Source organism: Hyperolius riggenbachi, chromosome 6, assembly GCF_040937935.1.
Source record: "Hyperolius riggenbachi isolate aHypRig1 chromosome 6, aHypRig1.pri, whole genome shotgun sequence".
In the NCBI taxonomy this organism is placed as follows: domain Eukaryota; kingdom Metazoa; phylum Chordata; class Amphibia; order Anura; family Hyperoliidae; genus Hyperolius; species Hyperolius riggenbachi.
Window position 1 is genome coordinate 383,024,356 of NC_090651.1, and position 25,289 is coordinate 383,049,644.

Consider the following 25,289-nt stretch of genomic DNA (forward strand, 5'->3'; position numbering starts at 1 on the left):
GTAGCCAGGGGTATATGTCCCCAGTATATGTAGCCAGGGGTATATGTGCCCAGTATATGTAGCCACAGGTATATGTCCCAGTATATGTAGTCAGGGTTAAATGTGCCCAGTATATGTAGCCAGAGGTATATGTGCCTACAATAGGTAGCCAGGGGGTATATGTGCCCAGTATATGTAGCCAGGGTTATATGTCCCCAGTATATGTAGGCAGGGTATATGTGCCCAGTATATGTCCCAGTATATGTAGTCAGGGTTATATGTGCCCAGTATATGTAGCCAGGGGTATATGTGCCCAGTATATGTAGGCAGGGTATATGTGCCCAGTATATGTAGGCAGGGTATATGTGCCCAGTATATGTAGCCACAGGTATATGTGGCCAGGGTTATATGTGCCCAGTATATGTAGCCAGGGGTATATGTCCAAATATATGTAGTCAGGGTTATATGTGCCCACAATAGGTAGCCAGGTAACCCCCCCCCCCCCCCCCAGCAGGAGGACAGCAGCACAGTGGAGGGAGAGCTGTGGCATCAGTGGTGGAGAAGGGGGGCAATCTACCCCCTTCTCTCACCTTAGTGCTCTCCCTCCCTCGCTGACTGTCCCCTCCTGATCTAAGTGCTGAGTGGCTGGCAGGCGGCAGCGAGCGGAACTTACCTGCGTCTCGTCCCCGGCACAGGATGATTTGCCGCTACTCTGGTCTGGTCCAGACCAGAGCAGCAGAACTTCCGGCGCAGGAGCGAGACGGAAGGTAAGTCCCGCCCCCTGCCAAACGCCACTCCGCACTTAGATCAGGAGGGGACAGTCAGCGAGGGAGGGAGAGCACTAAGGTGAGAGAAGGGGGGGAGATTGCCCCCCCTTCTCCACCGCTGCTCACAGCTCTTCCTCCACAGCACTGCTGTCCTCCTGGAACAGGGCAGCTCATTTTGTATCAAAATTTACGGGTTGCCCGTAAATTTAAGGGCGGTTGGCAACACTGCCCTCCCCGGCCTTTTCCTGAACACACACACACACACACACACACACACACACACACACACACACCACACACATGGAGTAAACACGAACTTATGAAATAAACACTCGCACCTGTAGAATTATTCCCAAACAGAAGTATTTGGGAGCTCCTACTTCTCATTCCCGTCTGATACCTTCTTTGTTCTTTCTTTAAATATTTAACATTTTATTCAAAGAAACAGTATTCTGCAGCTCCCTCCCCCCTTCCCCCCCCCCCCCCCCCCAAAAAAAAAATCTTAATCCTGCACGTGGATATCGAAAGTAGGGATGCTCATTTGGGTTATGTGGAAGTGAAATTTCCGTATCTCTCCGATCAGAAATCTGCCTTTCCAATTGGAATTTGGAAATCGGGAATCAGAATTCTGGGGAAATCCGATTTACTGCAAATCTGTACTTTTAGCCCAATTAGAGAACTCTGAAGCATTGGACCAATCGGTGAATGCCGAATTTTTGTGGAAAATTTTAATTTCAGACCAATCACAAGATTTTCAGTTTTTCCAATTTCTGCTTCTTCGATTTCTGTTTTTCTGATTTAAGTTTTAAGTTTTATTTTTATTTATTTTTTTAGCATCCTCTTTGCAAAAAAATCGACTAATAAAATATTCCTAGAAAATCAGAAATTGGAGAAACTGAAAATCGGAAATCAGAAAATTGGAAAACTGGGAAATTCAGAAATCAGAAAACGCAAATTCGGAATTTCCGTGAAATCGGAAATCGGCATTTTCGACCATCCCTAATTAAAAGCCTAAGCTGGACAGTGTGGGGCTCCATAATAACCTGAACAATGCAAATCCACATGGTTGTTGATACAGAGAGTTCACCATAAGAGAGGGACTGAATCATTATTGTCAAGGTCAAGGTGCGCCTCCTATCTCTGTTGCCTAGGCGTTGTCTATGTCAAGGGTCAAGCTGCTCCTCCCATCTCTGTTGCCTAGGTGTTTTCTATCTCAAGGTCAAGCTGCTGCTCCCATCTCTGTTGCCTGTGTGCTGTCTATCTAAAGGTCAAGCTGCTCCTCCCATCTCTGGTGCCTGTGTGTTGTCTATCTAAAGGTCAAGCTGCTCCTCCCATCTCTGTTGCCTAGGTGTTGTCTATCTCAAGGTCATGGTGCTCCTCCCATCACTGTTCCCTTGATGTTATCTATCTTAAGGTCAAAGTGCTCCTCCCATCTGTGCTGCCTAGGTGATGTTTATCTCAAGGTAAAGGTGCTCCTCCCATCTGTGTTGCCTAGGTGTTGTCTATCTCAAGGTAAAGGTGCTCCTCCCATCTGTGTTGCCTAGGTGTTGTCTATCTCAAGGTAAAGGTGCTCCTCCCATCTGTGTTGCCTAGATGTTGTCTATCTCAAGGTCAAAGTGCCCCTCCCATCTGTGTTGCCTAGGTGATGTCTATCTCAAGGTAAAGGTGCTCCTCCCATCTGTGTTACCTAGGTGTTGTCTATGTCAAGGTGCTCCTCCCATCTCCCATTGCCTAGGTGGATGTGGGGTTAACAACCCCTATATATACCGGGTTTGTACTGGAGAAATGGGCATGAGTGGATATTAGAACTCCTTACCCATCCCCACAAATTGTTCAAAACAAATGTAAAGCACTGTGGAATATTTCTGTCCCACAAAACACAAAAAAATAAGTAGGAATAATGATAATAATAATAATAATGGTGTATCTTAGCTCAGTCCAGGAATGGTCGTAGTCAGCTAACTTCGCTACGCTGGAACTACGCATAGTTTTACGCAATTATGCTTCACCAAACTAGGACTTCGAAATCAAATATTCACTTCATATGAATTTCGTAGACTAAGTGTTAAAATACACAATTACGCGTAGTGCGAAGCGTACTGTATGCGGATACTTATGCCCGTATGCAGAAAATGCACGCATTAATTCCTTTAAATTGCTTATACCGGGAACTCTTCTATGCGTACATTCCCCTTTCCAATGCGTAAATCTGTAAGCATACAATCGCACGCGGAAAATTAGACGCGAGTAACGCATTCGCAGTTCACTACACAATACACATGTTAACTACACACAGTGGGCGTAAGCTACGCGTAGCGGTACTTCACTACGTGTAAATTCGTAAGCATAGTTTTTAAATTTCACCTACAAACTACGATGCGTAGATGCGAACTACGATGCGTAAATTCGCACTGCCGTAGTTTCTGCTCATCCCTGGCTCAGTCTTCTAACTCTAACTAGCATACGATCAGGGAATATCATGAAAAGAGCCACTTACTTCCATTGTAGACCTTGCCAATGAAAATGACGCATTGTGTCTGGGGGCCCTGGCATTTCATGGTCTCCCCTGGCTCGGATGTGCAGCAAGCACTCTTGGCGTGGCAGACCGGGCACTCCACCCCATTGTCTTCTGTGCTCGTCTCATTCACTGAAATAAAAACACAAGATCTGGGCACAAGATAAACAACAATTTTAAAAAAAGATAATTTGGTGTAATATTTTGTGAAAAACTATAGAAGTTGCTGGAGCAAAAATTGAGATTTACAGAAAATTGATGGTGATACGTTTTGTAGGGTGGTTTTCAAAAGCTTTGGGAACATTCTACTGGGTATATTATTATTATTTATTGGATCTACAGTATATAGTGCCAACATATTACGCAGCGCTGTACAATACATAGGATTACTGGCAATGATAACAGAGGTGACAGACAACACAATACAGGTACTAAGCAATAAGATACAACAACGAAATACAGGTAATTAGCAATAAGGTACACACCACAATATGGGTAGTAATACAAGGCCAGATCATACAATAATACAAGTTCACATTATTCTGTGAGCAGGATGCACAATCAAGTATGATACACAAGGAGAGAGGGCCCTGCCAAAGGCTTACAATCTAGAGGGAGGGATGGTGACAAGAAAGGAGGGGGGCTGCATTGAGGGTTTCTCAGGGGAGAGAGTTAGGGCAGTATTGAAGTGGGGTAGGCCTTCTTGAAGAAGTGAGTTTTGAGGGCTTGTTTGAAGGAGGGAGCAAGCGTGATGGGCAGTGGGAGAGAGTTCCACAGGATGGGGGCAGCTCTAGTGAAGTCCTGTAGTTCAGAATGGGAGTGTGAGATGCGTGGGGTGGTTAAGAGGAGGTTGGTGGAGGAGCAAAGTGGGCGGCTAGGTACCAGGTCAGAGATTTAGGTTGGCCAGGACTTGTGTATAGATTTGTAAGCCATTTCACAGTCAGGATACCTGGATTCATCTGCTTGTTTGTCACAGTCTCATTTCTATGATGCCCTCTAGTGGTGCCTCTTATTATGTGCGCCACTGGAGGGGGTAATGGAGACAAATCTGCGACCCACAAGCGGATGGATCCTGGCAGCAAAAGTGAGTAAACTCTTCTGCTATGCACCGCTGTGTAACACTATGCATATGCCCAGGGGCACTGCGCTCCTGCCGTGCATATGCCCGGGGGAACACTTGTACTGCGGACAGTAACCAGAATACAGCTGCAGCAGTGGGAGGGGCGTGATTTCACGCAGCTCCCTTATGTCCCGGGTGGATGGGGGGACATTATCGAGTGGCCACAGTCCTGCATACCGTGCCGGCAAGTGGGCACAGTCCTGTATTTCTATAGCGAGCATTCGTGGCACCAGATACTGTATTTCAGCTGTATAAGACGCATTTTTTCTCCCCAAAAAATGGGGAGATAAAGTCTCAGGGACTATACGGCGGAAATACAGTATCTGGTGCCACGACTGCCCGCTATAGAAAGATCGGCCCGTGTTTCTGCAAACCCTCCCTTCCCCACGTCTCTTCTCCACCCATGTAGTGTAGAATTGTATCGGGCAGCTGGATTACCTACTCCACTCCATGCCCACGGGGATTGCAGACATCGCACCTCCTCCACGCGGCTGGCTCTAGTGACAGGCTTGTGATGATCGCGTCATCAGTACAAAACAGGGGACACATGCTGAACGGGACACATGAGCAGTGGTGCTCACCGCCAGGTCGTGATCACGCTTACGCGTGGATTCACGACCATTTTGACGCATTCCGCCTCGGACACGAAAATCCGTGAATAGATTTTCAACCACGAAAATCTACTTCGGCTTCGCGTGAATGCGGACAGAAATCCGCATTCACGCTCGTGAAACCCGGTGCTGAAGTCGTGGTTTGCGGAAATGCGTCAAACTATGCGGAAGTGACACATTGCAGGCCAATCAGAGTGCCCCAGCCAGGCCCTAGCAACCAATCACAGGAGGGGACCTATGCCCTCCCCTCCTGAATATAAAGCGGCGGCCATGATGGAAAAGCTCTGTCCTTGCTACTAGACTGTGGTGCTGAGAGGATTATCTCCAGGCCATTGTTGTTTGAGCAAGTGCATTTATTGTGTTAAAAACAAAGCGGTTTTTTTGCTAACACTGCTCTTATACTGTACACAGTTAGCTAGTCAGTGAGTGATTGCTGTAGTTAGTTGTAGTCAGTGTAGTGTAGTGGGAGTGTGGGAGTCTAGTGATTATTTAACTGTGTGTAGTGCTGTGCAGGCAGGTTCAGTGCTGCAGTGTAGTGGGAGTGGGGATTATCTGTGTGTAGAGTGCAGGCAGGCAGGTTAGTGCAGCTGCAGTGTTCACTTGTATATTCCAGTGACAGTTATACACTTGTACTATTTGCAGGCAGCCAGTCACACCGCCGGCGCCGCCACTCTCTGCCAGCGCTGTTCATTCATTCTGTCAGTGACCTTGTGCCGTGCCCAGTGCCCACTGCTCGCTCGCTCGCTGGCATATGAGCATCTCATTACACAGTGTGACATCCTTGTGTGCCCACTGCATCCTTCAGTGACCTAGTTGTATATCCAGTGCCCACTGCTGTGCCCACTGCATCCTTCAGTGACCTTGTACTGTGGCCACTGCATCCTTCAGTGACCTAGTTGTATATCCAGTGGCCACTGCTGTGCCCACTGCATCCTTCAGTGACCTTGTACTGTGGCCACTGCATCCTTCAGTGACCTAGTTGTATATCCAGTGCCCACTGCTGTGCCCACTGCATCCTTCAGTGACCTTGTACTGTCCCCACTGCATCCTTCAGTGACCTTGTACTGTGCCCACTGCATCCTTCAGTGACCTTGTACTGTGCCCACTGCATCCTTCAGTGACCTAGTTGTATATCCAGTGCCCACTGCTGTGCCCACTGCATCCTTCAGTGACCTTGTACTGTGGCCACTGCATCCTTCAGTGACCTTGTACTGTGCCCACTGCATCCTTCAGTGACCTAGTTGTATATCCAGTGCCCACTGCTGTGCCCACTGCATCCTTCAGTGACCTTGTACTGTGGCCACTGCATCCTTCAGTGACCTAGTTGTATATCCAGTGGCCACTGCTGTGCCCACTGCATCCTTCAGTGACCTTGTACTGTGGCCACTGCATCCTTCAGTGACCTAGTTGTATATCCAGTGCCCACTGCTGTGCCCACTGCATCCTTCAGTGACCTTGTACTGTGCCCACTGCATCCTTCAGTGACCTTGTACTGTGCCCACTGCATCCTTCAGTGACCTTGTACTGTGCCCACTGCATCCTTCAGTGACCTAGTTGTATATCCAGTGCCCACTGCTGTGCCCACTGCATCCTTCAGTGACCTTGTACTGTGGCCACTGCATCCTTCAGTGACCTTGTACTGTGCCCACTGCATCCTTCAGTGACCTAGTTGTATATCCAGTGCCCACTGCTGTGCCCACTGCATCCTTCAGTGACCTTGTACTGTGGCCACTGCATCCTTCAGTGACCTTGTACTGTGCCCACTGCATCCTTCAGTGACCTAGTTGTATATCCAGTGCCCACTGCTGTGCCCACTGCATCCTTCAGTGACCTTGTACTGTGCCCACTGCATCCTTCAGTGACCTTGTACTGTGCCCACTGCATCCTTCAGTGACCTTGTACTGTGCCCACTGCATCCTTCAGTGACCTAGTTGTATATCCAGTGCCCACTGCTGTGCCCACTGCATCCTTAAGTGACCTTGTACTGTGGCCACTGCATCCTTCAGTGACCTAGTTGTATATCCAGTGCCCACTGCATCCTTCAGTGACCTTGTACTGTGGCCACTGCATCCTTCAGTGACCTTGTACTGTGCCCACTGCATCCTTCAGTGACCTTGTACTGTGCCCACTGCATCCAGTGATTCATTACTAGCAACATGTCTGGCAGGGTTTCGCGGGGTGAGAGGAAAGGGAGTTCAATTGCCTCAGCCACTTCTGGGACTGCTCCACGTCCAGGGAGAGGACGCCCAGCTGTACGTGGTCGTGATGCAGCAGAAAAGGGGGCAGCAAAGCCTGGGCCGAGTCAGCGGACGCCATTGTCCAAATATTTTAAAGTTTCTGGTCCTCGTGTGGTGGTTGAGCAAATGGAACCTGACGTACTCATGGACATCATGACTTCCTCCCAGACCTCTACTGTGAGCACCACTCCAAGCAGTAGCAGCAGCAGCCAACATCCCACGCTTGTTGTGACATCCACCCCAGCACCCACTGGTCAGCAGCCCTCCCAGGATGACAGCGTTCTGTCCCTCAGTCCGGCATCTGAGAACCTGCTGATGCAAGAAGCTCAGGACTTACTGGGGACTAATGTGGCAGAGATTGAGATTGGGCCACAATCAGAAGCGTTGTTGAGTTCTGGTGATGAAGAAGAGGGGTCTGTGTCTGGGGATGTAGGGACAGAAGAGGAGGCGGGGGAGTCAGAGGAAGAGCTGGATTATGATGATGCTGCTGATGATGACGACGTTGTGGACCCTAACTATGTGCAGCCTGCTGAGTCCGTGGAAGAATGGTCAGAGCAGGATGACGAGTCACCTCGGCCTAGGCAAGGATATCGCCATATGTCAGGCAGGGGCAGGGGCATCGGCAGCAGTGGGCGTGGAGGAAGTAGACAGGACACTGCTTCAGCCGGCACCACCACCATGCAACCCCCGGCAACTACTACCACACATTGCTCCGCTGCACCCTCTGCTAGTGGGAGCCGCAGTAAATTAAAGTCACCAGTGTGGGATTGCTTTGAGGAATGTACTGATGACAAAAGGTATGCGGTGTGCAGGTTATGCAGCAAAAGATTGAGCCGTGGGAAAAGTCTGAGCAAGATGGGTACCTCATCCCTCCAGGGCCACCTGAGAAGCCGCCACTGCCGCGAGTATGCAGACTTTAAGAGGAAGCAGGCACTGCTGGCAGGGGTTCCTGAGAGCAGAAGGCCCACCAGCGCAGCAGCATCCTCCCTCCCTCAGGGTCGTGAATCCCCCACAGCAGCAGCAGTAGTAGCACGCAAGCGCTCTTCCACCTCGGCTGCTCAGGACACAGACATTGAGGCTGGCAGCCAGTGTTCGTCTCTCTCCTCTGTCTCCCCTGCATCCCAGCGTCGTCAGACCCTGCTGAGCGACACCTTTCAGGGTCTGACCAAGCCTCTGCCTCCAAGCCACAGGCGGATCCGCAAACTAAATGGCTTGCTGGCCCGGGCCATGGCATCACAGCTGCTTCCCTACTCCCTGGTGCAGGAGGGGAGCGCCATGCGGACGCTGCTCCAATTTGGCATCCCCGAGTGGCAAGTCCCCAGTCGCCACTATTTCAGCAGGAGCGCGATCCCAGCACTCCACAAGTTTGCGGTGGAAAACGTGGCCCGTTCCCTGGACTACTCTGTGGGCAAGCGGGTCCACGTGACCATGGACTCGTGGAGTAGCAGATTTGGGACATGTCGCTACCTGTCCTTTACGGCCCACTGGGTGACACTGATGGAAGGGAGGGAGGACAAGAGCGCATCAGCCCAGCTAGTGGTGCCACCACGCGGGATCAGGGGGGATGCAGAAGGGTCCTGTCACGACACTCCCTCAGCACCCGGAAAGCAAGCCCGCCTCGGCAGCAGCAGCGCCAAGCCTCGGCACTGCCAAGCCCTTTTAACATTGGTGACCCTGGGGAAGGAGAGGCTTACGGCCACCAACGTCCTGGCCGCCCTCAGGAAGCAGGAGCGGAGGTGGCTGACCCCCAGAGGCCTGGAAGTGGGGTATGTGGCAGCCGATAACGGGGCCAACCTGGTGGCAGCAGTGCAGCAGGGAAACCTCCAGCACATCCCCTGCTTGGCCCACGTGCTCAATCTTGTGGTGCAGCGCTTCTTGCGCACCTACCAGGGGATGAGCGAGCTGCTGCAGGATGCCCGGGCGGTGGTACGCTTTTTCCGCCTGTCAGCCACTGCCTCTGCACTCTTGTCCACCTTACAGCAGCAGTATGGAAGGCCACAACACCGGCTGATCATCGACATGCCAGTTCGCTGGAATTCGACTCTGGCCATGTTGGAGCGGCTGTGTCAGCACAGGCTGGCTCTTAGGGCCTACATGCTAGACCCAAGTGTCCCCAGCAACCAGCAAGTCCCCATGATTACTGCCACTCAGTGGACACTGATGCAGCAAGTATGCCTGGTGCTGAGTCCCTTCCTGGAGGCAACCAAGATGGTCAGTGAGGAGCGGGCCTCTGTGTGCCAGTGGGTGCCCTTGGTTTGTCTACTGGAGCAGGCAATGGACAATTTAATTGAGCGTGGGGATGAAGCCCTGAGGCAGTTGGAAGAACAGGAGCAGATGGCAGCACAGTCCAGCTCAGAGGAGGGCTCACAGCAGGTAGTGGAAGAGTTGGAGGTCCCTAACCTGAATGAGGAGGAGGAGCAGAGTGCAGCAGGCGTTGTACGTGGATGGCGGTTTGAGGAGGACAACGACATGGCACAGGAAGAGGACAGGCATGCGTTATGGGACAATGGCGAGGACGAGGAAGATCTTGCTGGCAGCGCCCACTTGTTTCCCATGGCTGTGCACATGTTGCGCTGCCTTCGCAGGGACCCCCGGGTGATCCAGATGCGTTCAAGGGAGGACATCTGGATTACCTTGATGCTTGATCCCGGTCTGAAGGGGAAGCTGGGAGACTTAATGACGCCATCCACTACCGAGCAACGCACAAGGGAGTTGAAGGAGGCCCTTGTGCGCAGACTACTGGAAGCATTCCCCCAGCCTTCCACCCCCACTGTAACTGCTCTGCCAAGCCAGCAAGAGGTGCCTGCCATTGCCACTAGCAGCACAACAACAACCACCAGCAGCAGCAGCAGCAACTGGCGCCCCGGAGACCTGAAGAGCCTAAGCAAGAGCCTGTATGCAGTGCAGCAGCCCAGAACAGAGGTGCCCGCCACAGCATCCACCACCAACCAGCACAAGCAACGACTGACCACCATGGTGTCTGACTATATGGGGTCATCCAGCGGGCTCAATGACACCGACAGCCCCGTGGACCCCTTGGAGTACTGGGTCAAGAGACTGGACATCTGGAGCGAGCTTTCCCAGTACGCCCTGGAACTCCTATCCTGCCCTCCTTCCAGTGTCCTCTCAGAGAGATGCTTTAGTGCGGCCGGTGGCGTGGTCACAGAGAAGCGCTCTCGGCTCTCCCACGCCTCTGTGGACAAACTCACCTTCCTGAAAATCAACCAGGCTTGGGTGGAAGGTGAGTTCCTGGCCCCTATTGTCGGACACAGGGGGACATGAAGTGGCTGCTGCATGTGCTGTTGTTAACTATGCCTGCCTTTATAAAGACATTTACTACCTGCCTAGTGCCTACCTTGGTTAATTTTTTGGGTGTTATGGTACTACTACCAGTAAGTTGCCATGGTCCTCCTTCTGAGCTGCTGAACTGACCGCCCGCTTTGTCCTCCTGACTCAGTCGCTACTACACTCTGCATTCACACTGCCCGGGTCGCCGGGTGCATTTAATTTTTTGGCCAGCACTATGACGCTGTGCTACTACTACTGTGCTGCTGCTGCTGAACTGACCGCCCGCTTTGTCCTCCTGACTCAGTCGCTACTACACTCTGCGTTCACACTGCCCGGGTCGCCGGGTGCATTTAATTTTTTGGCCAGCACTATGACGCTGTGCTACTACTACTGTGCTGCTGCTGCTGAACTGACCGCCCGCTTTGTCCTCCTGACTCAGTCGCTACTACACTCTGCGTGCACACTGCCCGGGTCGCCGGGTGCATTTAATTTTTTGGCCAGCACTATGACGCTGTGCTACTACTACTGTGCTGCTGCTGCTGCTGAACTGACCGCCCGCTTTGTCCTCCTGACTCAGTCGCTACTACACTCTGCGTTCACACTGCCCGGGTCGCCGGGTGCATTTAATTTTTTGGCCAGCACTATGACGCTGTGCTACTACTACTGTGCTGCTGCTGCTGAACTGACCGCCCGCTTTGTCCTCCTGACTCAGTCGCTACTACACTCTGCGTTCACACTGCCCGGGTCGCCGGGTGCATTTAATTTTTTGGCCAGCACTATGACGCTGTGCTGCTACTACTATCACCAGTATGTTGCCGTGGTCCTTCTGTGCTGCTGAACTGACCGCCCGCATAGTCCTTCTCCTGACTCAGTCGCTACCACCACTGCACTCTGCGTTCACACTGCCCGTGTCCACTGACAACTCTGCTGCGATGTCATTGCTAATTGCTGCAAAAAAAAACAAAAAAAAAATTACAAAAACCTCTCTGGAGCCTTTTTGGCGTCAGCCACTCATCCTCCTCCAGCGGTACCTTCGCCGCCAAGTGCCATTGGAACTCGCCTTCACCTCTTTGACTGCTTAACGCGTATATCCCTTTTTAAAACCACTTATTACCAATTAATAGCCCCATTTAAAGTGTTGATTTCACTTTAACATCCATTTTCTCTAGAAAAAATTTTTGGGGGGGAATTTTTTATGTTGAAGTTATGTTGCCCCTTATCACCTCGATAATCCATGCTATTTGGGGGACTGTAGCATGTATGGGGGCTTTGTTATTAACGTTAAAAGAAAAACCGCCTCCGGGTGTGAATCCGCGCGTGATTACGCCATTCACGGGAAAAAATCCGCGTGGTTGCGTGGACGCGGACGAAAATCCGCATGTGGCGGGGCCGAATGCAGATTTTTTTTTGCAACCACGCGGATTTCCGAATTCGTGGATGAGGCACATCCGAGCATCCCTGCACATGAGGGACTAAAGGGCACACATGAGCAGCAGAAAGGGCACACAGGAGGACACATAAAGGGCAGATGGACACAGAAGGGAACACATCGGGGACACAGGAGGACACCATTTGGGGTAGAACATGTACAAGACGCTCCTGGAACATGGACGCACCAGGTTTAGTATATATATATATATATATATTAACCTGTTTTTGCCCTCTAAACCTGGTGCATCTTATATTCCGGAGCTTATATGGCGGAAAATACGGTATTTTTATGGGGTGCCTCTGGGACCCAAATTTGCTGTCATAGCCACTTTGAGACTTTTTACAAAGGTGCCCATGATGGGCTCAAATTTACTCAGTGCCTCCGACTCCCAAAGTTATGTGACCGCAGGTAAGCAAGAGAGTGCGGAGTCATAAAAGGCGGGACATACCAAGTAAAGTAATGTGACGTAGTAAATAAATTACTGCTAATGTGTATTAAAATAGCTAGTAGGGCAGTTGGTGCCATCCTTGTCATCAGGAGTAATGAGAATGTGAGGAATGTGCCTGCAGTATGTGGTGGAGAATGCTGGGATTAATGTCATCCTGAGTACAGAACCGGTTTGGGCAGCAGAGAGACAGTGCTGAGGGATATTTCATCTCACTCTATAGGTATACCTCCCAACTTTTTGAGATGAGAAAGAGGGACACTAAACCTTTTCCCGACCGCGTCACGCCGATGCCAACGTTGATTCAGAGGCGTATCTAGGGAAGATAGCGCCTATGGCAAGTACTGAAATTGCGCCCCCCCCCCACCCAGTCCCCCTTGTTGTTGTTTTTTTTTCATATTCAAATGTGTGAATTAAAGGGAACCTGAATTGAAACAAAAAAAAGTTTGTTACCTGGAGCTTCTACCAGCCCAGTGCAGCTGTCTCGCACGTGCACTGTCAGGGATCGAGTCTCTGCTCCCTCACTACCACTTTCTTGCTGACTCAGCCATGTGGATGGCCACTGTGAAAATCTCATACTGCACATGTGCTGGGACGCTCCTGGCCATGGGAGTGTGATTGAGGACCCGCATGGCCAAGGCTGCACAGGTGCAGTGGCCATCGACTGGCCAGTCAATAAGAATGAAACTAAGCAGGGGGGGGCTGAAAGATTTAATCTGTGACAAAGCAGGCACAGGGCTGATACAGGGGGCTGGTAGAAGCCCCAGCTAAGTGAAACTTTTTCTTTTTTAAATTTAGGTTCCTTTTAATTCACACTTTTAAATTTGAAAAAAAAAACTCACTGACTCACTGTGTATTGTAATATACAGTCTCCATTTTCTGTGGATCTGTTGTGCTGTTGTGACACACAGGTTTCTAGGCGCTGAAAGAAGCCCCAGGTAAGTAAAGTTTTATAGGTAACAATCACTTAAAGGTAATATCCAGGCTATATAAAAACAATGATAGCCCTTAACTTACCTGGGGCTTATCCCAGCACCTAGAAGGCTGTGTGTCACAACAAATCCACATAAAATGGAGACTGAGAGAGACTGGATATTACCTTTAAGGGTTAAGAAAGCCTAGAAAAAAGAAGTGAAAGGAAGAGAGCTGACCCCAGGTCACAGCTGGTCTGGAGGATACCTGCATATCAGAAGTTTCCCTTTCATGTGTAATTCGTGTCTCCCAGCAGCCAGGATTAACCACCCCCTGCTGCACTGCAGAAAGTTAATTACAGTAACTTACTTGTCTCACTCATGCTGGCGTGTTCTTATTGTCGCGTTCTGTCTGCTAAATAAATAGACGGCTCAAGTCAGCTGGGTGAAGATTGTAGTGAGAGGAGAGGAGCGTGGAGATTGGGACATGGCACCAGTTATATGGGGTAATGTTAATGGGTGAGCAGAGTGAGCTGAGTGCTGTCTATCGCTCAGTGACAAGCAATCTCTGAGCATGCTGAATCGGCTCTGGTTACCTTCTGGTAACTTACTTATAACTTATTAAATACCTTGTTTTATTATTTCACTGCTTCCAGCCAGCAGCAAGATGTGATCTCTGCTGCCCGCAGCCCGACCAGCCTAGCTGCTTACAGTCAGCGTGCATGTCATCTGACCTCTTGCAACTCCATCCACGAACTGTTTCCTCTCCCACCCCCATCATCCCCAGCGGCACAGAGGTGGCCAATCAGGAGGGGGGATCGCGGATGTGAGGCAGTGCCTGTTGTCACCAAAGTTACTATGGCGATCAAAAATGCTGGGCACTGCAGCGGTAGGACCGCAGGTAAACGCAAGTCACACACAGTCCCTCTCCCTCTTCTCTACCTCTGCAGGCAGGCGGGCGGGCGGCATAGATAACAGCGCTGGCGGTGCGCCAGCAACATGGGAAGGAGGTGCGTGCCTGAATTGACCGGAGGGGTGATTTATTAAACTGCTTACTGGGGATGCGCCCCCCCCAGGTGAGTGACAAGGGGGCGCCCATAGCAGGTGCCCTATGTGCACCCCTAAAGATACGCCTCTGCGTTGATTGGCGTAAAGTCCTGGGGCTGTAATTTGCATGAGATCGCGCGCACGCTGCGCGCGCATATCATGCTCGGAGGTCGGAGCTCCGCCCCCTCTTCAGTTTCCGAGCGGCTATTGCTGCTCGGGAGACTGTTAGACGGCGTGATCGCCGTCTATTTACACTGTGCAGCGCTGCGATCAGCAGCAGCACTGCACTGGGGACAGCCGTGTGACACGGCTGTCCCCCTGGGGGACAAGAGAGTGATCGGCTCTCATAGGCAGAAGCCTATGACAGCCGATCGCAGTAATTGGCTGGCTGTGGGGAGGGAGGGAGGGAGGGAGGGAGGGAAGGGATTTAAGGAAACAGTGTTTTTTTTTTAAAAACACGAACAATAATATTTATAAAAAAAAAATAAACATGGGGGGAGCCATCAGACCCCACCAACAGAGAGCTCTGTTGGTGGGGAGAAAAGGGGGGGGGGATCACTTGTGTGCGGTGTTGTGCGGCCCTGCAGCTTGGCCTTAAAGCTGCAGTGGCCAATTTCACTAAAAATGGCCTGGTCACTAGGGGGGTTTAGCCCTGCAGTCCTCAAGAGGTTAAGCCACGCCCCTGACACACTACTAACCACACCCCCGGCACACCCCTAATCACACATACTATAAAGATTTTTTAGGAATAGTATGTTGTTTTATAATTCAAACCACACTGGTCCTTTCTATCCTGGTTCATTTTCCTTCATATTAACATTTTACAATTAGTAATATATCAATTTACAGGATGGAATAAAGTTTAGAGTCAAACACATTTTTAGTGGAGAAATACATATATTTACATAGAAAGAGGGACAAAGTCCTGAAAGAGGGACAAATGAGGAGGAAGGAGGGACAGGGGGACAGGGCTCCCAAAGAGGGACTATCCCTCCAAAAGAGGGACCATTGGGAGCTGTACTATAGGCTGCCATACACTGGTCGATTGCCACCAGATCGACCAATGGATAGATCCCTCTCTGATCGAATCTGATCAGAGAGGGATCTATTGGCTGCCCATACACTGCACACAGATTTTGAATTGATTTCAGCATGAAATCAATTCACAACCTGTGGAACTGCCGCTGCCGCCCTACCTCGCCGCCCTGCCTCACCGCCCCTGCTCCCCCGGCCAGCAGCAATACATCATCTGTCTGCCGTCGCGAGTCCCTGCATCCATGCTGTTCCTTCTTCCAGCGTCCTCCTCAGTCTCCTCTTCACTTCCTGTCCCATCCTGTGACAAGCGGAAGTTCAAACAGTAGAGGGTGCACTACTGTTTGACCTTCACCTTCTCACAGGACAGGACAGGAAGTGAAGAGGAGAAGGAGAAGAAGGCCAGCCGATGAAAGGGACAGCATGGACCTGGGATTCGTCCCGGGGGACAGGTAATGTACTGCTGCTTCGGTCATCGCCAAATCAAACGCCGCTAATGACGCACTACCAACCCGCTGGCGAACGAGCTAAATTTTCCACCTGGAAAGATCGACTGAATCGATCGATTCTGAATGGAAATTGGTTGATCGATCAACATTTGCGTTAAAGATTTCACAGCAGATTCAATCACAGTGATCGAGTCTGCTGTATATCGGGAAATCGATGTAGTGTAAGGGTACCTTATGAGACATCATTACGGCTGACTCACGTTGTATTGGTTCTGAATTGCAGAGGTCCCCCTCGCAGCACTCGGCCTTGCTGTATATGTACACCCCTGAGGACATGTTGTACGTGGAGTAACACATCAGTGGGTCATCAGCACAAGACTTCCAGGTTTGATAGAGGGTCTTGTTTTCTAATGAAAAACGAACAATCAGTAAATATAATGTAAAATCTACAATCAATATATAACAGATCTTAAGTTGCCATATTTGTTTTTCAAAAGTAATAATGTTACAATACAGTTAGTTATTCCTTCTTTATTGTGGGAAACAAATTGGTTCAAAGCCGTTTTATACATTAGTAGAGTTTAGTCTTAAACCTTGTTCACACTGTGCGCATTGCACTGCACAACAGTTTTAGGGATTACCATAGCAGCCATAGCAACTTCTTTAGGGCCCATAGGCAAAGGGGGCCCAGAGTCAGTGGCTGGCAGTGATAAGGGGGGAGGGATAATGAGGTACAGAGTAGCAAGCAGACAGAATGGAGGAAATAAGAATCTCACGTCACCGGCAGGCACCGCAGACTCAAGCACATGGGCAGTCTCGGACGCATGCCTCCTCAATCACGCTCCCTTTGCCAGGAGCATTCTGCGCATGCACAAGTAGTAAAAATGTGTAACTGCGCAGGGCGCTCCCAAGTACGGGAGCACCATCGAGAAGGCTTGCAGGTGGGATAGCTCATGTGCCTTGTCAGGTCATGGACTTTACAGCCACAGGACGGAGGGAACTTGGAGGACATCAAGGAACCTAAATCACTATGGGGAAGCTAATGGTGCAGAGTGGTTGGTCCTCGCAGATTGGCATTGAGTATAACAGGTTAGAACACGTGCAGGGATAAAACCTCCATCAGGAATTGCACCATACTTAGAACAGAGAGGAACATAGAGAATACAGGAAATAACAATCTGATAAAGATCATCACATTTTACACACAGTGACATCTTGTGGTTGTTTTACTATACTGCAGTTTGACAAAAGTTTGCTTTCTTAAAACAGAAATAATTTGCGATAATTCAGGTTGGAGTGACCTTGAGATGTCTCCCAGTGCATCACTGCTGAATATATGCAAATTAACCATTGTACCCTTAGAAGCTAAGCACACCTCCAGAACCGCTGGAATGCAATGATGTGTCAGCTTGTTAATTTGTACAGAGCCATAATAATTAGGGATGCTCATTCGGATTCCCTGGAAATGCAATTTCCGCATCGGAATTCAGAAATCGGTAATGCAAGTGCCGTAGGCGGATTTCTGTCGGAAATCGCGGAAATTTGCCCTGGAAATCGCGGAAATTCCACCCCGACTTTAACATAAATTTTCTCAAAAACTATAAGGTCTTTTTGAAAACTTTTTTTTGCATCTTGTTCAGAAGATTCTGTTTAATATACCCTGAAATTTGGTGAGTCTAGGACTTAGGGGGGATTTGCTATTAACCGCTAAAGTCGGCGGATTTTTACTGTAATGTAAAATGCAGAAAATCTGCATCTGCCTGTTTTCTGCATTTTACATTACAGTAAAAATCCGCCGACTTTAGCGGTTAAAAGCAAAGTCCCTGTAAGTCCTAGAAACACCAAATTTTCAGGGTTTAGTAAACAGAATCTTCTGAACAAGATGCAAAAAAAAGTTTTCAAAAAGACCTTATAGTTTTTGAGAAAATCGATGTTAAAGTCGGGCGGAATTTCCACGATTTCCGGCGGAAATTCCGCATTGGAATGCGGAAATTGGTAGCGGAAAGCGGAATCGGTAATTGGTACATGACGGAATGCGGATTTACCGCGGAATCGGAAATTGGCATTCCAATCATCCCTAGCCTAATAATAATCCACCATGCATACAGACTGTTTCGGATTGTTTGATCCTCATCAGTGCATGGCATGTATTTATTTGGCTCTATGCAGTAGGGCTTGTAACACCGAGAGGGACAGACTAACCAGCAAGCTCATGGTGACCCAGAACTCATTGGAGTGTGTAAGGTCGGGATGCTCATTCGGATTTCGCAGAATTGAAATTTCCAATCGGAAATCTGAATTCAGGGGCTTTCCGCTAAAATCGGTGACCGTTCGCCTGCCATTTAAGTCTATGGAGCCCGCTGCGAACAGCCGGTTCATAAACATTAGTGGTGAATTCATGTTCATGTTCAGGAAATGTGATGTTCACTAAATCACTACTGAGGTTTACTTTAAACAGTTGACACCTGCGTAAGCCTAGTAATCTAACTGCAGTAAGTGAATTACATGTACTTGTAAAATGCCTTGACATCTCATTCACTCATTGGAACTGAATAATCCAAACCGATAATTTACTATGACTTGGCTGCATTACCCAGTTTTTGGACCATGAGGAGGGAGACGCACTGGGTGACGGTTTTGTCGCAGGTCTGAGACGTGTAGCTGGAACAGTCGCTTCCGGTGTAATTGGCACACTGCTGACAGACAAGACATTCCCCTGGAAAACAGATAATAAGGCGGTTACCAAACAATGCTCATTGTCAATAAAGCAAGGTGACACTCTCTCTACGTTTTTTATTTAACCACTTGAGGACTGCAGTGCTAAACCCCCCTAGTGACCAGGGCATTTTTAGTGAAATTGGCCACTGCAGCTTTAAGGCCAAGCTCAACACAGCACACAAGTGATTCCCTCCCCTTTTTCCCCCACCAACAGAGCTCTCTGTTGGTGGGGTCTGATTGCTCCCCCCGTGTTTATTTTTTTTATAATAAATATTATTGTTTGTTTGTTTTTTTTAAAAAAAAACTTGTTTCTTTAAATTTCTTCCCTCCCTCCCCCCAGCCAGCCAATTATGGCGATCGGCTGTCATAGCTGTGTGTGTGGTGTCTGTGTGTGTGTGTGTGTGTGTGTGTGATGTGTGTGTGTGATGTGTGTGTGTGTGTGTGTGTGTGTGTGTGTGTGTGTGTGGTGTGTGTGTGTGTGTGCGAGTGCGTGTGTGTGTGTGTGTGTGTGTGTGTATGTATGTGTGTGTGTGTGTGTGTGGTGTGTGTGTGTGTGTGTGCGAGTGCGTGTGTGTGTGTGTGTGTGTGTGTGTGCGAGTGTGTGTGTGTGTGTGTGTGTGTGTGTGTGTGTGTGTGTGTGTGTGTGTGTGTGTGTGTGTGTGTGTGTGTGTGTGTGTGTGTGTGTGTGTGTGTGTGTGTGTGCGAGTGTGTGTGTGTGCGAGTGTGTGTGTGTGTGTGTATGTGGTGCGTGTGAGAGTGTGTGTGTGTGTGTGTGTGTGTGTGTGTATGTGTGTGTGTGTGTGTGTGTGTCCCTGCTTACAGAACTGACAGTTTGCTGTCTGTGAACCTCATTGCATTGTGGGAAATAACAGCTTTTTCCAACTGCCAAGCAAGCAACATCTCCCAGTGTGCACATACTTCAGACAGTAATGGTGGATAGGCAATCGGGACGTGTCTGTGCACGCATTTATTTTTTTCCATTATTTTCTTATTTTTCCCGTTCTTACGCATTTAGAATAAAAAAATTCTTAGCAAAATTTACTACCAACAGAAAGCCTAATTGGTGGCGAAAAACAACGGGGTTTAGATCATTTTGTTGTGACAAGTAGTAATAAAGTTATTAAGCAATTAAAGGGAGGAGCACTGACAGGTGAAAATTGCTCTGGTTCGTTAGGGTAAAAACCACTTGGGTGTAAACTGGTTAAATTTCGCTTTCAGGAGTGTAATAAGTAAAATTTCATTTTCACTTATTTTATCGTTTTAAAATTTGTTTTCATAAGTATAATGTTTAATGTATAAAAATTAAACATCGTTTTCAAGCTTATTGTATTACAAATATATCGCTTTTGGTATTAACCTTGTTTTCAGAATTATAATACGTAAATTATAGTTTTCAGATTTATTATCTTATTAATATATCGCTTTTAATATTACCGTTATTTTAAGATTTTTAATGTGTACGTGACTGCAAGGCTGTTTATTCTATTATAACTATATACCGGTAACTTTTTCTATTTATAATATGTTTAATGCGTACGTGATTTTAAGGCTATTTATTCTATTACAAATATATAACTTTTATAATTCATAATATGTTTAATGTGTACATGATTGTAAGGCTATTTATTCTAATGTATAAATTATTCTATTCATGTTATTTGTAGTGAAGTAGTTTACAGTATCAAATATATTATCGTTTCTATGAGTGTAAGGGTGTTTGTGCAGTGGGGATGGTTAGGGTTAGGCACCACCATGGGGATGGTTAGGTTTAGGTACCACCAGGGGGATGGTTAGGTTTAGGTATCTCCAGGGGGGTGGTTAGGGTCAGGCAAAACCCGGTGGGTGGTTAGGGTTCGGTCCCACCAGGGGAGTGGTTAGGGTTCGGTCCCACCAGGGGGGTGGTTAGGGTTAGGCAACACCTGGGGAGTATAGGGGTTAGGGATAGGTACAGGGAGGGTTCTTTGTGAGAGTAGGGTTAGGTATAGTTCCAGTACAATATTTGCAATATATACAATTTATTAAACTATGCTTATTACCACGGGGGGGGGGGGGGGGGGGGGGTCATAGGGGTTAGGGATAGGGAGAGATCTGTGTGAGCCTACAGTTAGGTAAAGTTGCAGTAAAATACATGTAATATCTACAATTGTATCACTATGCTTAATACCAGTGTAAATATTGTTTTTTGTTATAGACGGTATTTTGCCATTTTATTACCGTTAATTCAACATATTTAGCACTTGATTTTCGGTTATAATATAGAAATGAAAAATATTGTTTTAGATAAAAACGTATAATTTTGTCTATATCTCGCGCCCTTTTTTCCAGATTCCCCTGAAACAAGAAGTAGTTAAAGGGACTATCACTTTGGTGGGCTGAGACCAGTTTTTGTTATGCAAGAGATTTTCACTCCTCTTTTCAGATCATTGGCGTGTATGCACTAAGCTGCATTAAGCAGAAATGTGTGTGTAAAGTCTTCCGCATGATGTGTAGAGTGTAATGCATTGTATGTTTTGTATTCTGCTCTACTCAATGCGTGATAAGACTTTACTGACATCATTCTGCTCAGCGCAGTTTATTGCTTACACCCCGGTGTGTCAGACTCGAGAAGTAGCCACTGGCTTATAAACTTGGAGGGCAAACTTCACAGTGAAACACATTTTTTTAAAACATGCTGCTGGTATTAACTGGTTCCCAGCCACTGGACAGTGTATGTATGCCCCTGTGTACTTCACTTAACAAACAGGGGGCGTAGATACACGTATCTTTCTATTTACTTACGGCGCACCACATGGTAGTGATCAGTGAATGGGAACATGTGTTCTCAAAGCCAATCAAAGTGCCTGCAGAGATATGCGAGAAGCCGGTGGTCATTTACAAAATGAAAGTAAACACAAACACATGCACATTACTTTCTGTGTAATGTTTAGTACACAGGAATAAAATGTGGTGACATCTAGTGGCCAAAACATAAAAAGACACTACATTACAGTAAAGTGGACCTGAACTTTGCACAGGACAGAAGGGAAACATAAAGAAAAGCACCCAGTATGTATTTAGAGAGTTTAGCCTTTCTAATTCCCCCTCATATGTGCCTAATCACCACTGTAATTTGATCTCTCAGCTGTGTCAGCTCAGGAATCATCTCTGCCAGGGCAGAGCAGCTAATTTGTAAACACAAGGTAGACACACTGCAGATTTATTGCAGGATTTGTATCAGCTGTAACAAAGAACTGTTTTTCGTTTAAGGTTATTATGCTGTTGCATATCTTTTACAACAAAAAGGAAGTCAGTTCAGGTCTGCTTTTATATAAATAAAAAAAATAAATAAATGACCACTTATTTATTAACACATCCCCTCCCCCCCCCCCCCCCCCCCCCCACACACACACACACACACAAACACAGTTACCACCATAAAATACCTATAAAAGAAAACAAAAAAAAATTAAAAAAAAAACAAAACAAAGTGGCAGCTTTTTTTTAAAACAGTACATAAATAGTTACCTTAGGGACTCAGCTTTTTTAATGTGTTTATGTATATCATGAGGGTATATTCTCGTTATTTTTGCAAATAAAGGCTTTTAATTATTGAAATAGTATAAGGAAACACAAAACTGAAAAAAATACACCTTAATTTACAAATAAAATATTGTCACTACACATTGTACTAGGGACTCAATTTAAATGTTGTAATAATTGGGACAAATGGGCAAATACATGTGTGGGTTTTATATGTGTAGTAGCACATTTTATTTTAAAACTATAATAGCTGAAAACTAAATAATATTTGTTTTCCTGTTTTCCTTCTTGTTCCCTTTAAAATGCATATAAAATAAAATAATTCTTAGCAAAAAGTACCACCCAAAGAAAGCCTAATCTGTGGTGAAAAAAAAAACAATGTATAGGACATCTTGGTATGATAAGTAGTGACAAATATACTGGCTAATCAATGGGAGGAGCATGACAAGTAAAAATTTCTCTACTTTTTAAGGAGAAATAACCTGTGATGCAGAAGTGGTTACATTCAAAATGAATATATATTTTTCAAAAAACATTACAATGTTTTAGAATGTAATATGTTATCTTTGCATAATTTTCACCAGAGGCCCTCCTTCAACCCCTGTATTAGCTCTTCATTGCTGTCATGCTGGTAATGATCCTGTGAGGAAACGCGGAAAAGCCGCCGCAAGTACTCAGAGTGAGGCGGCTGTTTCCGCATCCAACATGGCGGCACAATGCGGAGAAACCGCCGCATGCCGCATGGGCAGAGCGGTGGAGTCCGCGTTTAATGCGGCAGATTGCGCGCACGACAATGTTAATGACAGTGTGGTTGGACGCGGGGAGGCCGCCGCTTGCTTGGAGAGCAGCGCGGCGGGTCCCGCGCCTGAGTCAGCAGATACATTGCAAAACATGTCTGGTGTGGCTGGGACTGATAGTCCACACAGGTTCAGAAGGACGCGCGCGCGCTAAGAGGCAAAGCTTATATGACAGCCAGAGGAGAGTCAGCTGACCAAGCTGGTCAGCTGACATTTTCACCAGTCCTGATTGGTCCAGCAATTAGGGGTGGCGCTGGAGAGTGCTATAGTATATATACTGGGTGCTGGTCATTTCTCTGGTGTCTGTCATTGCGATCACTACGTGGTAGCACTCAGACCTTGTCAGTATCTGTGTTCTAGACCAGTTTCCAAAGGTGTTGATGATCACGGAGCTCACACCTTAGCTTAGGAATATTGTATTGTATTATTTGTTATGACCTTCTGCCTGCCTGACCATTCCTCTGATCTCTGATTCTGTACCTTGCTATTCTGATATCCTGTTGCCAAACTCTGCTCGTTCCTGGACTCTGTATCTGCCTCCTGATTCTGTACCTCGCTATTCTGATATTCCGTTGCCAAACTCTGCCTGTCCATTGGATTCCGTATCTGTCTCCTGAATCTGTACCTTATCTGTCTGTGTGTTAACGACCTGGCTTGCCCGACCTCGAGAACTGGCCTTACTGTTAGAGGCAGTTCCCAGACCTGTTAGTGACATCCTCATTAGTGTCACTCACACTCTGTCCTTCCTACTCTCAGCCTAGCTCCTCCCCCGGGAGAGTCTAGGCTAACGGAAGGAACGTACTTCTGTGCAGTATCTCGTACTGCCTAGCACCCTCTATAGGGTGCTCTCCTCAAAGTATTACTGTTGCTCCAAACACTCTCATCCTTCATGGTGTCCAGAGGTTAGTAGATATATCTGATTATCGGTGATACTGCAGATCATCAATAATCGGGTATATTCTGCATTCTCGGTGATACTGCAGATCACCGGTAATCAGATCCTCTCTGTGTTACACCGATCGTGACAGATCCTCTCTGTGTGTGCTTGCCTTCCAATAGCGGCAATCATTAACAGACTGCTCTACTTCCCTGCTCTATATCAATTGTAAAGGGGGCCCAATGTAATCTCGCACTGGGGCCCATAGCTCATAAGCTACACCGCTAGTGGTTACACAATAAACCGCTTTTCCAGATGAATTTCTAATATTAATTACTCTAAAGGTGGCCACACCATAGATTTCCATATTTTTTTTCAATTCAAGAATTACAATCAATTTTTTTCAACTGATTGTAATCTTTGAAACATCTGACCAATGTAACACACACACACATGTTCATTTTTTCCCAGCTATGAAAAAATATGATCTACCGTAAACTCTGAAAACGTTGTTTGAGTCTATAAATCAAGAAATTGACAATATTTATCTACTTTCAATTTTCAGAAAAATATATCAGAATTTTTCACCGGTCCCAGTTGACTTAAATCGAAATAATATGGTAAATTCAATCACTAGTTTTGACACCTAAAATAAAAAAAAATAAAAAAAAATCCTGTTAGGCCCAGTGTATATCAAAAAGCATTAGTGTAAAGCAAACGCTTCACACTTTTTGTAGTGTTTTTAAGGTGATTCTAGGCATGTGCAGAGTATGCCTAGAATCTAGTATGCCTAGCATTTTTGGGAGCGTTTTGGTGTAACGATTTTTATATTTTGTTACAGTAGAGCTGTTAGGGCCGGTTCACACTTGCGGTTCTCTGCCAAACGGACCGGATGACCTGACCGGATCCGTACGGTTCTGATCCGGATCCAATCCGGATCCGGTCAGGTTGCATCAGGTGTTCATCAGGATGCGATCCGGATCCGTTTGGCAAAAGATAGTAGAAATAGAATAAAAATGTTGGGGTCTGGGAGGTCAGCAGAAGGTGGACCTGTGGAATCAGGCCCTCCGCTGTTTAGCACTCACCTCCACCTCCGACATACTGCCAACATCTCCAGCACGTTTAAAGTCACTGCTGCTCCACTCCAAAATGCTTGCCCATGTGTCCCCATCCAAAATCGCCGCTACAATACGCATAGGAAGTGGGGTAGAACGTCCGGATTTTTAGCCAGTGTGTTGTGCGCTCTCCGGTTCTCATTGGTTTGTATTGGCCGGATGGTGCAGTCCGGCTCCGCTCCGGATACGGCTGCCGGAGGAGCCGGACCAAAAAATAGCGCATGTTGGGTCTTATGCCGGAGTCCAGATCCGGTCCGGATGAAACGGACGCATGTGAACGGACGCATGTGAACGGACGCATAGGCTTCCATTGCTATGCCGTGCGTCCGTTCCGTCCGTTCTGCATGCGGTCCGGCTCCGGCACGGCGATTCCGGACGACGACCGCTAATGTGAACCGGGCCTAACTGAACAGCTTTTCATAGCGGTTTT

General features: G+C 47.5%; 2 protein-coding genes across 3 annotated transcripts in view; one reads left to right on the plus strand and one right to left on the minus strand.

The window, feature by feature from the left end:
• Positions 1–25,289, minus strand: part of LOC137521981 (phospholipase A2 inhibitor and Ly6/PLAUR domain-containing protein-like) — a 30,476-nt gene that overhangs the window by 2,181 nt on the left and 3,006 nt on the right. Inside the window, exons 2-4 of the mRNA XM_068241966.1 lie at positions 18,427–18,549; positions 16,094–16,240; positions 3,244–3,393 (exon numbers count right to left, since the gene is read on the minus strand). Of these exons, the coding sequence (XP_068098067.1) occupies positions 3,244–3,393; positions 16,094–16,240; positions 18,427–18,549 (420 nt within the window). The remainder of the gene's footprint in view (positions 1–3,243; positions 3,394–16,093; positions 16,241–18,426; positions 18,550–25,289) is intronic.
• LYPD3 (LY6/PLAUR domain containing 3) overlaps positions 14,000–25,289 on the plus strand; it is a 133,637-nt gene continuing 122,347 nt past the window's right edge. The window contains exons 1-2 of one of the 2 annotated variants that reach the window (XM_068241965.1): positions 14,000–14,206; positions 16,117–16,218. Coding sequence is in view for 1 of the 2 variants with exons in the window: in XM_068241964.1 (XP_068098065.1) it covers positions 14,164–14,206 (43 nt within the window). In the remaining variant the exon portion in view is untranslated. The remainder of the gene's footprint in view (positions 14,207–16,116; positions 16,219–25,289) is intronic. The other variant, XM_068241964.1, reaches the window with a different exon arrangement.